The 12,519-nt window shown below is 47.1% G+C and overlaps 1 protein-coding gene across 4 annotated transcripts in view; it reads right to left on the bottom strand.

Moving 5' to 3' along the window:
* INTS6 (integrator complex subunit 6) overlaps positions 1–12,519 on the bottom strand; it is a 95,376-nt gene that overhangs the window by 25,803 nt on the left and 57,054 nt on the right. For all 4 annotated transcript variants that reach the window (XM_054015146.1, XM_054015144.1, XM_054015149.1 and 1 more), the window contains 3 exons: positions 11,363–11,505; positions 10,383–10,617; positions 7,437–7,808 (listed from right to left, as the gene is read on the bottom strand). In XM_054015146.1, coding sequence (XP_053871121.1) covers positions 7,437–7,808; positions 10,383–10,617; positions 11,363–11,505 — 750 coding nt within the window. The remainder of the gene's footprint in view (positions 1–7,436; positions 7,809–10,382; positions 10,618–11,362; positions 11,506–12,519) is intronic.

Here is a 12,519-nt window from a genome sequence, read left to right on the forward strand (position 1 = left end):
TGCCTGGGTGAACCATGGAGCAGCCACGCCGTGAGGTGGAGTGATTGCAGGTCGGGGTGACGCAGCCGGCCGTGGTCCTGAGAGATGAGATCCGGACACAACGGAAGCGGGATCGGTGTCTGAACCGAGAGTTCCAACAGTGTGGTGTACCAATGTTGTCTCGGCCACGCTGGAGCGACCAGAATTACCTGTGCCTGGTCTCTGCGCAATTTTAACAGTACCTTGTGGACCAGAGGAAACGGAGGGAAGGCATAAAACAGGTGGTCTTTCCAGGGAAGGAGAAACGCATCCGAGAGGGAGCCCGGAGCTCGACCTTGCAGGGAGCAGAACACGTGGCACTTCCTGTTGTCTCGAGATGCAAACAGGTCTATCTGGGGAAACCCCCACCTCCGGAAGATGGAATGTATGATGTCCGGACGGATAGACCACTCGTGCGTCTGGAAGGACCTGCTGAGTCGGTCCGCTAGAGTGTTCTGGACTCCAGGGAGGAACGATGCCGTGAGATGGATTGAGTGGGCGATGCAGAAGTCCCACAGGCGAATGGCCTCTTGGCATAGAATTGACGAACGTGCTCCTCCTTGCTTGTTGATGTAAAACATGGCCGTGGTGTTGTCGATGAGAACTAACACACATCGGCCACGTAGGAGATTGAGAAATGCCTGGCACGCCAGGCGCACCGCCATCAGTTCCCGAACATTGATGTGCAGGGCTAGCTGGGGTGCAGTCCACAGGCCCTGGGTATGGTGTTCGTTGAGATGGGCGCCCCAACCCAGAGATGAAGCGTCTGTGACCAGGTGCAGAGAGGGTTGTGGGGCGTGAAATGGCATCCCCTCGCAGACCACATTGTGATCTAGCCACCAGGTGAGGGAGGTCAGGACCGAGATCGGGACCGTGACCACCATGTTCAGGCTGTCCCGATGTGGTCGATATATTGACGACACCCAGGTCTGGAGTGGGCGAAGCCGAAGTCTGGCATGCCTGGTTACGTACGTGCAGGAGGCCATGTGACCCAGCAGGGTAAGGCACGACCTCACCGTGGTAGTTGGGAACGCCTGGAGCCCTTGAATGAGGCTCGTGATGGTGCCAAATCGGTTGTCTGGCAGGATGGCTTGTGCACGTCTGGAGTCTAGAACTGCGCCTATGAATTCTATTCTCTGGGTAGGTTCTAGAGTGGATTTGTCCTTGTTGAGTAGGATGCCCAACTCGTTGAATGTGTGCACTATTATGTGGACGTGAGCTTGAACTTGCTCCTTGGTGCGACCGCGTACCAGCCAGTCGTCTAGGTACGGGAACACCTGTATCCCTTGCCGACGAAGGTAAGCTGCCACGACAGCCATACATTTCGTGAACACTCTTGGGGCCGAGGATAGGCCGAAGGGAAGGACTGCAAATTGGTAGTGCACCATGTTTACCACGAATCGCAGGAAGCGTCTGTGAGGTGGGTAAATTGAGATGTGAAAGTATGCGTCTTTCATGTCGAGGGCGGCGAACCAGTCTCCAGGATCGAGGGAAGGGATAATGGCCCCCAAAGAGACCATGCGGAACTTCAACTTTACTACGAATTTGTTGAGTCCGCGCAAGTCCAAGATGGGCCGCAGACCTCCTTTGGACTTGGGGATCAGGAAGTAACGGGAATAAAATCCCCTGCCCCTTAACTCTACTGGAACCTCCTCTATGGCCCCCATAGCAAGGAGCGTGGAAACCTCCTGTATAAGAAGTTGCTCGTGAGAAGGGTCCCTGAAGAGGGACGGGGAAGGGGGGTGGAAGGGGGGGATAGAAGAAAACTGGATAGTGTATCCCCTCTCCACTGTGCGGAGGACCCAACGGTCCGAAGTTATAAGGGACCAAGCACGGTGGAAGTGGGAGAGACGATCCCGAAAGGAGGGGGCTGGATCCTGGGGGATGACTGGGGCGCCGTCCTCGACCGCACCTTCAAAAGTTCTGCCTGGGGCCTGAAGGTGGTCTAGGTGGCCCCTGGTTCTGGCCGGGTTGAGGGCCGGCCCACCTTCTTCTACCACCTCGCCCTCGCCTCCGGGTCGAGTCCTGTCTCTGACGAGGCGGGGGGGGGGGGTAGAAGCGCTGAGGCTGCGGCCTAAATGGTCTGCGCTGAGGGCCCACAACATGCATCCCCAGGGAGCGCATGATTGTTCTCGAGTCCTTGAGGCTCTGCAGGCGAGAGTCCGTCTTGTCCGAGAACAATCCACGTCCCTCAAAGGGCAGATCCTGTAGGGTTTGCTGTAGCTCCGGAGGCAAACCCGAAACTTGAAGCCAGGAGATCCTCCGCATAGCGATACCCGAAGCCAGGGTCCTCGCAGCTGAGTCTGCTATGTCCAAGGAGGCCTGCAAGGAGGTCCGAGCCACCTTCTTACCCTCCTCTACCATGGCTCCAAACTCTTCCCTGGACTCTTGGGGAATCAACTCCTTAAACTTCCCCATAGAGTTCCAGGAGTTAAAATTGTAACGGCTCAATAGCGCCTGTTGGTTCGCCGCTCTAAGTTGCAGCCCTCCGGCTGAGTAAACCTTACGGCCAAACAAATCGAGCCGCTTAGCCTCTTTTGATTTAGGCGCTGCAGCCTGCTGGCCGTGGCGCTCTCGTGCGTTCACTGATTCCACCACCAGTGAACACGGTTGGGGGTGGGTATACAAGTACCCGTAGTCCTTAGACGGGACAAAGTACTTCCTTTCCACCCCTCTCGCTGTGGGTGGGATAGAGGCAGGAGTTTGCCATATCGTATCCGCATTGGTTTGTATCGTGCGGATCAGGGGTAGCGCCACCCTCGATGGGGCATCCGCTCCGAGGATGTTCACGATAGGGTCCTGTACTTCCACTATCTCCTCCGCCTGCAGGTCCATATTACGGGCCATCCTACGCAGGAGATCCTGGTGAGCCCGAAGATCTATCGGAGGGGGACCCGTACATGAAGTGCCCGCCACTGCCTCATCCGGAGAGGAGGAGGAAGACGCCTCCGGTGGTACTGGATCCAAGGGGGGGTCCTGATCCCCCTGCTCTTGGGCCGGAGCATCACCTGTACTCGGGTCTATGGTGTCAGGTGGCGTGGACACGGAAGCCTCCATGCCCCCTGGCGGAGGCCGAGAGATGGTGGATTCTGGGGCCCTTCTAACCGAGTGACCCGAGCGAGAGGTCGATGGTATTGGAGCCCCTTGCTCCTGGTGGTACGCCCACGGGGTCCAAAATGACCAGTGAGATGGTCCATGAGAGTGGTCCTCTGCCATCTCCTGCCAATGGCCCAAGTTCCGTTCCTCGGCTTGCCCTTGAGGGGGGTATGCCGATCTCGACAGGTCCTCCGAGGAGCGAGACACCGATCTTGACGGCCATGGCGGTGCCGAGAGAGATGAAACGACCCCCGTGGGCTGCGGTGCCGCACGGTACCGGTCCGGAGATGATCTATCTCTGCGCGGTGCCGGCGAACGGTGCCGGGACCGCGATCGGTGCCGATGACCTCGTCGGTGCCGGGAGCCGGATCTGGACCTCGACGAGGACCTGGAGTATGCCCGGTGCCGGGAGCGGCCTCTCGACGTCGAGCGTCGACCGTAGCGGTGCCGAGAACTACGTCTCGACGTTGATCGGTGCCGACGATCATAGCGGTGCCGAGACGTAGACCGGTGCCGCGACGAAGATCTTGGCCGCGAGTACGACCGGTGCCGAGGTGATATTCGGTGCCGGGACTGCGAGCGGCGTGGGGACGTGCTTCTGGACCTGGACCGGTGCCGAGGTTCCAGCCCTTGTGATGGAGGGCGCATCAAGGCAGGTTTCCCCCTTGACTGGACCGGGCGGGTCAACGGTGCCGTCGGTGCCAGTGGTTGAGGCGGTGCTGGCTCTGTGAGAGCTATCAAGTCTCTCGCCGCCACGAAGGTCTCCGGAGTCGACGGGAGTTGTATTACCGCCGGTCTCGGTGGAGACGCTATCTGCACCGGACTCAACGGCCTCGGTGCCGGAGTCGACAGTGCTGGAGGCACCTGTTTCCGGTGCTCCACCGGCGCACTCGGCTCTACCCCCGGCACTGGGGGAGCCGGCGTCTTCGGTACAGAGGTCCCCGTCTTACGGGCTTTTTTATGCCCCGGGGATAATGACCGGCGCCGAGGTGCCTGCTGCGGTGCCGACGAGGTCCGGTGCCGGGGAGGTTTGTCCGACACCGCCCGCGTTGTCGGCATTGCCGGTGCTGCTGGGGCACTGCGCACCGAGGCGCTAGGTGCCTGGGCCTGGCTCGTAGAAGGAGTGTCCGGGCTAAGTGCCGCCTCCATCAGGAGTTGCCGGAGCCGAAAGTCCCGCTCTTTCTTGGTCCTTGGTCTGAAGGCCTTACAGATCTTGCACTTATCTGTTTGGTGGGACTCTCCCAGGCACTTCAGACAGGAGTCGTGCGGGTCGCTCGTGGGCATAGGTTTAGCGCAGGAGGCGCACTGCTTGAAGCCGGGAGCTCTGGGCATGAGCCCGGGCCCGCGGCCGGGGGAGAAAGGGGGCGACGACCCCCTTAGTCCCCTGGACTATTATAACAAATCTAACAACTTTAAACTATTTAACTATTAAACTACAAACACTAGAACTATAACTATAACTACAACTGCGAATAACTAATTAAGCTAGGGAGAGTGGAGAACAGCTATGCCGCGCTCCACAGTTCCAACGACCGTCAGGGGCGGTAAGAAGGAACTGAGGGGGCGCCGGGTCGGCTGGGGTATATATTCAGCGCCATGAAGGCGCCACTCTAGGGGGCTCCACAGCCGACCCGCCGGTGTTGCTAGGGTAGAAAATCTTCCGACGATCGTGCACGCGGCGCGCACACACCTAATGGAATGGATATGAGCAAGCACTCGAAGAAGAACCACAAGTCTCTCCTCACAACACATCTGTAAGCCATTCTCCTAGATGCAATATTTACTGCACCCACCACAGCTTGGAGGAAAGCTCTGGCCACCAATCTGCCCCCATTCACTAAGGCCTAGAATTAGGCACCCCTCAGGGAGCTGGTCCTTAAATTCCAAAAAATTATAATTAGTAAAAATCATATTTGGACAAGAGGGCCTGATCATCTGAGATCCTGAACTGGAGAGAGGTGGAAGAGAAGACCTTTCTCCCTAGAAGGTTGAGTCACTTGTGTCCCTTTTCAGAGGGAGTAGCCTTTGGGTGCTGTTGCTTGGGCTGCTCTGTAGCTGCCTAAACCACCGAAGAGTTTAGCAGTGGGTGAGAGAACAAAAACTCCCCTGGAGATGGAACAAAGTAGTGCTTCTCAGCGCTGTTAAAGGTGGGAGCACAAGAAGCAGGAGTGTGCCAACTATCTGTACTTGCTCCATGATGGCCTTGTTTATGAGGAGGGCCACTCAACTGGGACCGGAAGGCTGCAGAATGTTTAGAAAAATATGCTGAGGCTCCAGGACTTCCTGAAGCTGAATTTATAGCTCTGCAGCCACCCTGGGCACGAGCTCTTGATATTATTTCAGGTCATCTGGCAGAGACGGAGAAAATGGAGTAAACGCCTCTTCCAGTGAAGACAACAAGGTTTCTCCCAAAACTGTATGATCCTCCTCAGTCTCCCCTTCCAAATATTCCAACAGGGCCAGTTGTGGGTGTCTAGGTGATGACAAATAGGACTCCTGCACCAATCCTGGGTGTCTAGGGTAGGGATCCCACACTCTTCACAGTAGGATGGATCAACTGGCAGAGGAGGACCCTATGGCGTAGGTTATCACCTGTTTCTTGGCCAATTGTCTGAGGTTGGAATCCTGATCTTGTGTCTCTCCTGTCTAGTGCCACCTCCACCCAATGCTACACAGACTCCTGTGGAGACTCAAATTCATCCAAAGAAAAAGCCTGATTCCTTATCTTGTGCAGAACAGTACCAATGGCTGTGCCTCAAGGCTGCCAGGTGGGATGGGAGAACAACTCTGCCTCATTGGGATAGGCTCTTCCTCTGGAGTATCAACATCCCAGAATAGAGATGGAACCAATAGGAGGGATGAATGAGATACAGAAGAGCAAAGATGTCCTCCGGGAAACGTAGAGAAGAGCCCATTGGCAGAGCTGTCAGAACTGGAGCTTCCCTGGGTCACTGTGGCAGTCGGCTCCCTCTGGGGCCACATTGCTACTGGTATTGCATCAGCTATAGAAATGGAAGGGAGCACCAGAAGCTGTTCATCCCGAGCCTTCACCATCAGACCCGATATTTGAACCATCAGATCCATATCTTTATGCCCTTCCTTCTCCTGTTGAGAAGATTTACTCAGGCCTAAATTCTTAGCACCCACCTGCACCAACTCTCCTGACTGACTGGATTGCGGAGGGATCCTTTCTCTTCAGGGAAGTTTTCGACAAAGATGGCATGTCCTTATATCTATGATAGTGCCCTTTGCTGTCATGTGAAGCCTTCTCCTCAGACTTAATGGTCTTAGCCTCCATTCTTGAGCTTGTGCTTGAAGGGGCACTGTCTACTTGGTGAAATGAGGTATGGGGAGGTCCCCAGCCTGCATGTGACTGGTCTTCTCAACTTCTCCATGAGATATTTTCTGAATGTCAATTCCTGACCCTCATGAGTTTGGGGTGGGGTGGGGTGGGGGGAAGCGGCCACTGCTGCACTTGGCAGAAATATGAGCCTCACCCAGGCAGCAGAGGCAACGTTGTTGTTAGTTGCTCACCAAAAAAGAATGAGCGCAAGAAACTGTTTTTGAACCCTGGAACCATGGACATTCTCAGGGTGAAAAAGTCACCGGGTGGGGAAGAAAATGGGAAAAAAATACCATTTAACTATACTATTTAAACTAACTATACACAATACCTTACAGCAATGACAGTAAAAAAAAGGAGCTGAGGACACCAAAGATTCTGACTCGGAGCTTGCGGCAGTAAGAAAGAACTGGAAAGGTGTTGGCCCACACCACCTTTTATGCCCTCGCTTCAGTGCACGAGGAGCACTATGGCGCATGTAGAGGCCAATGGACACTGCTTGTAAAAAAAATTCCAGACTCAAGCTCATGGTGCACATGCTTATCCCACGTGTGGAATACACATAGGGACCATCACTCGAAGAAAAATTAAAAGTTATTTGTCAACTTTAATGTAAAAACCAAATGTACTAAATCTAGGCTACTGTCAAAGTAGGTAAGTACAAAATCTGAAGAATATAAACAGATGGATTTAATCCTATTCCACCCACGCATTCAGGAAAGTATGAAAGAAAACAGATTTTCAAACTTTCTAAAGAGGCCTTATAAACTTTGAATTAAAAGGATTTCCTCTCTACTACACATAGGGTTTCTCTTCTCTTATTTTTACTTCTGCTAGTAATCACAGATATCTATTACAATTCTTGCATGACTCAGTATCTTACAAAATACAATGATGTAATCTAAATATTTCAATTGAGTCTAGTTGTCTCTCCAATCATCTGGATACAAAGATAGTGGTTTGCAGTTCTTATACTTACTTCTTCCCGGTTTTCTAATCTCCTTCATAATTTGTGCTTTTAGTTCTATATTAACCTCTCTCGCACTTCTGGAATGTATCACTTTTTTCCCTTTGTTGGGCGAAGATGCTGGCAAGTTTTCTTGAGTACTTCGCTCTTTACCACCCGACTCTTCATTTTTCATAAATTCATCGATGTTAAGGTTATTAATTCCTAAATGTTCATGGCCTAGATCCTCTGAATGAGTTGTTGGTCCATCCAATGAATTGAATGGAGAAGGGGACACTGAAAAGTCAGAATCCATAGCATTTGGAAAAACATCTGATGAAAGTGGGTCTGCAACATGATTCTCAATCACATCATCCGCTGCAATCTCGTTATTGGTTTCTGAAGCTGAAAAATAAAGACTATGAAGAGAAAAACTGGCAAGCATGCATTAAAAACCATTAAAATCATACATGATTTGGTACTGGGTAATCTAGTCTTGTGCCGTCATGTTGCAGCAAGTAGGTTTAGAGGAAGGTAAGAGATACTTCTGCAACATTGGGGAGTCAGAAGATGATGTTGCTGGTGGCACAGAACACCCTGGAATGTCCATTGAGGGGTGGTGGTCTATCAATACAGGGAAGCATTCTTTATAAGGAAAAGGGAAGAATTACACAGACTAGCAACAAAGCAAGAAGTCAAATGAACAGAAGATAAAGGGTGTTTCTGTGAGGAATTACTTACCTGGTCCCATTAAGATTAATGGAAAAAATTCACTTCAGTGCAGAAGGGCTGGCTCAAGGCCCTATGCAACACACAGGCACACATTAAAGGAATAAGTTCACTCTTCACTGGAGTGAAGCTCACCAGATAAGCTTGTGTGTTGCAATATTTTGGAGTGACTCAGTTCAAAGAGATTGTACCCACTAATATATCAGAGATCAGTGAGACCCACTTAAAGGGATATACCAGCCTTGCTCTTTTACTTTATTCACTGTATTAAAAGAGAAGAGGGGAAACAAACTCTTTGTACTGGGAAGGTTCCTAAATTTTGTTATAAGAAAGTATATCCCAGTACTTCTGACTATACATGTGATTCAATTGTAATCTGCCCTGGTGTCAATTCCCACAGAAGAGTAAATATCCAGCGGATTGTTAACTACATGCTTATTTGTAATATTGTCCTACCTCCGAGAAGTAAGGAAATTACTGCAAACATCCAAATTAAAATGCAATTTGTTCTGTATTTTACCAACGAACTGGAAAAGCAAACAACCAACAATTGTTGAAAATGTATTCTATTTTACCATATGAAAAAGTGTTTGTGTGCGCGCGTGTGTCTCTATACCAGAAGTCCAAAGATTATTCCAGGCCAGGTTAAGACTTCCTCCTGGGAAAAAGTCACACCACAAAAGAAGATTGACTCTAGTTTTTCAGACAGCCTGTCTTTCCGAGGGACAATTTGAGCCTGCAAAAACTGAACTCTTCGGCCCAGCTACAGGAAGAAATCTTACTAAATCCGCTACATACCTAACTTGAGTCTGCAAATCAGTCATATATTTTGCCATCTAAATAGTAAGATTAATACGACAGTTAGTTGCAAGCACAAAATTACATCTGCAAGAAGTGAGGCCAGGCTGAGATTCAGCTACAAATCAGGCACTGGCTATTACTTTTGCATGTCTACTTGAATGTCTTATAGCAGTATCTAATTTTAAGTGTGGTCTTATTGAATTAATAGATTCCAGTGTTACAAGGGGAAAGATTATGAGCCAAAAATAAGAGAATGCAACCACCACTTGAATACAAAATTTGGAATTAAAAAATTCAGTGACTAACACAAGATGGAAGGTTTTAAATATTCCATGGTGCACGGCAGCTGGGGAATCTTAAAGACACCATAATTAAAACAAGCTACAATTCCTCTGAAATTGAAGAATATAAGGATTAACCAACTGATTTCACAAGCGTCTGCTTAATACATGAAGTCAAATGACAGAAGGAAACCAAACTAGAATATTAAATTAGTAACATATGAAAAAATATGGGGCACACGAAAATGAGTTAAAATGCTAGTTAAAAAACCTAAGGGGAAAGTAAAAAGCTTTTGCATACTGCTAAGAAAAGAGTGCTAGAAAAAAGCAGGTCTATTTGTAAGAAAGGAGTTAAATGTAATGGCTGAAATACCAAACTCCTTTTTTAAACTCTTCATCTATACAGGGATACCACATCACAGACCAGGAAGAGAAGGACCCCCCTACTCATCTCTGGTGCAAATGAACCTGAAATGTTAATTTAATACGTTCACTTTCTTATTTCAAAAATGCTGAGGAAGAAAAGAGCAACAGAAATAATTAGAGGCTCAAAAGATTTATGGAGGAAAATATAAATCCTCAATATAAAGAGTACATGTAGACAAACAACAAATATGACAAGTCTACAAATATGAAACCCTCCCCCCATTCTGCCCCCTCATAGATTTGCTGGGAGGGTAACTTCTATAAATTTCACTGATGTTTATTTTACTTACTATAAAGTTACAATCAATTTATGTATCACTAAATCCTAAAATGTATGTATGTGGAACAATTAAAGGGCATAGAACAAGTACCTTTGTCTACATTGTATAATACTTTCCCTTGTACACATCAAGGTAGTTTTAGTATTAGAAAGTGGTGTTTCAATGGCAGATAGTTAAATTTCAGAAATCTTTATATTGCTTTGAAATTACAAAAGAATGGCAGAGGTGTGTCACCTCTGAGGTGCCAAATACAAAAGTAATTGGATAATTAAGGCTGAACATTTACATACTGATGTTTTGGAACTGGATATTCAAATACACGAATTTGAGAAATCTACAGCATGCTTACTTTTTTGATGACCAACTAAAACATTCTTTTGTATAAAGAGTAAAGCGAATTACCTGAAGAGGAACCAAATGAAGGCAACAGGAAAAATTAACTGAAATAGAGTTACACTTACTTTTGTGAATAGGAATAGGTTTAACAAGATCTGGCTGTGCTTGTGTTACAGGTGTAGGTGGCCCTTTTCCTCCAACGTGATTGTTCATGACAGGAGGAGTCTGTGGCCGGCCTCTGAGAAGGGGTGACATACACCGACGTCTTTTAGGAATCCCTTGCATATTTGGTTCTCCAGGTCGTTTGTGTTTATTTTGAGGCCCTGATACAAATTCATCTGCCTCATCTATCATCATTCCCTGTAACAAATAAATCTGTTTTTTAAAAAAGCTCTCTTAAATTTGTGTTATCTTGCACAGCAAGTTTAACAAAAAACATATCCAACAATTTCCTGACTTTTGTCAGATATAAGACAATCCAATCAGGAAAATATACCACCTTGTCTTGGCTTCTCTCAAATGTCAATTAAAAAAGACCTGGGCAAATGATTTACTCTGGTAGAGATTAGGACTGATGTGTTGAAGACCACTCTATAAACAATATCCCAAGTAAGAAAGCTGACTATGGTTACACAATTTGCCTGTAAAACATGACCTCTAAACCAGAGTCAAACACGAGGTAATTTTTAGTCAGTTAAATATTCAACTATCTTGGTACTTCACTGAAATCAAGTCAAAGGCCTAGATTTGTGAAGGATTGAGAATCCATGTCCTTGGGCTAGTGGAAAACTAGAGAAGCCATCAAGTTAATGCAAGCTTTTTGCTAAGGAAGGGTTTAATAAAAAGGGGTGGGGGGGAAGGGTAAAGTGTTGGCAATTTCACAACATATGAATATTTCATACTAAAAAATGCAGAGGTTTCGTAAGTGATTTCTAATCAAGTCTGCCCCTCCATGAAAAAATAGGTGGCCTAAAAAGAGTTGAGTAAATTTCCTAAGAAATATAATGGCCTTCTTTTCCTATGCACTTGGATGGCTTCTAGTTAGCAACACATACAAATGCTGTAACACTAGTATTACACAAAATGAGTATTACAGAGAAATTACCTTCTTGTCCAATTTAAATGGATTACCAAATGTATGTAGCCTTCGGGGTTGATCAGGGTCAAGCTCTCGAAGAGGAGATGGTATCTGTTTTAGGTACTCCTGATAATTTCCCATTTGTGCTATTGGTACACTGTGAACTTGATCTATTGGAATTGAAGATAGTTTTTATCAAAAGACTATGCCTATAGAAACAGTATGACACTTTTTTCAGGATTTAATTCTGGCTGTATTTCACACATCCAGTTTTCATATTATCCCACCTTTTTGATCAGGATATAGCAAAATAGAAGTATACAGAAATAGATGCTCAAAACCCATCTTCCTCCCTGCCAACATAATAATTAAAATATTTAATATACTACTTCACATACTGTGGAAGGCTTGCCTGGGGTTGAAGAAATCAATGTATGTAATATGTGTATTGATCATCTCACCCTAGAAATGAGTAATAGCCTCCTGGGTACAGTTTTTGTTTTTCCAACATGATACACAATTCTTTTTGGATAGGATAGGTGGAGGGAAAGGAATGGAGACCATCTGAATGCATTAATTGTAAAATGCACTGAGGCTATTACTACACTGATGTATGAAATTATTATGTAATATTCCACCTTACATGCTACTCTGAACTATGATTACACAAAAAGCCCCTTCCTAACTGCCAAAAACATGAAGACATTTTATTAATTAGAAGTAAAACACCAACAACTTGAGAAATGTCCTTTCTAATATTGTCAGCAAGGTACAAGAGGCTTGTAATCTTGTACACACTGAAAACAAAATTCAGCATTTTCTTAAGAGTCCTTGTGATTCAGGTCCTCAATGTGATCTTGACCGCACAACGTGTCAAAATTCACCCATCAATCCTTTGCTCAGCAAGGAGGTAGGTTGGGTAGCAGATTACATTAGAATTAATGCCAGTTGTAATACGGACATCTCTCCAGGAACTGGACACAACTTTTTTTAATAGTCATTGGATGGTAGTGACATTCTATCACTACTTAGGCCAGACTAATATTCATAATCTAGAAATGTTGTTAGAAGTCCTATTTTTTCTTGTCTTTTTTCCTTTTTCTCTGTCTATTCTTATTTCATTCTTTCCATTATTGTCTTCTACTCATCAGGTGCCACAGTGTAATGAAGCACTTTAACTGCAG

The sequence above is a fragment of the Malaclemys terrapin genome, chromosome 1, assembly GCF_027887155.1.
Source record: "Malaclemys terrapin pileata isolate rMalTer1 chromosome 1, rMalTer1.hap1, whole genome shotgun sequence".
Taxonomy (NCBI): domain Eukaryota; kingdom Metazoa; phylum Chordata; order Testudines; family Emydidae; genus Malaclemys; species Malaclemys terrapin.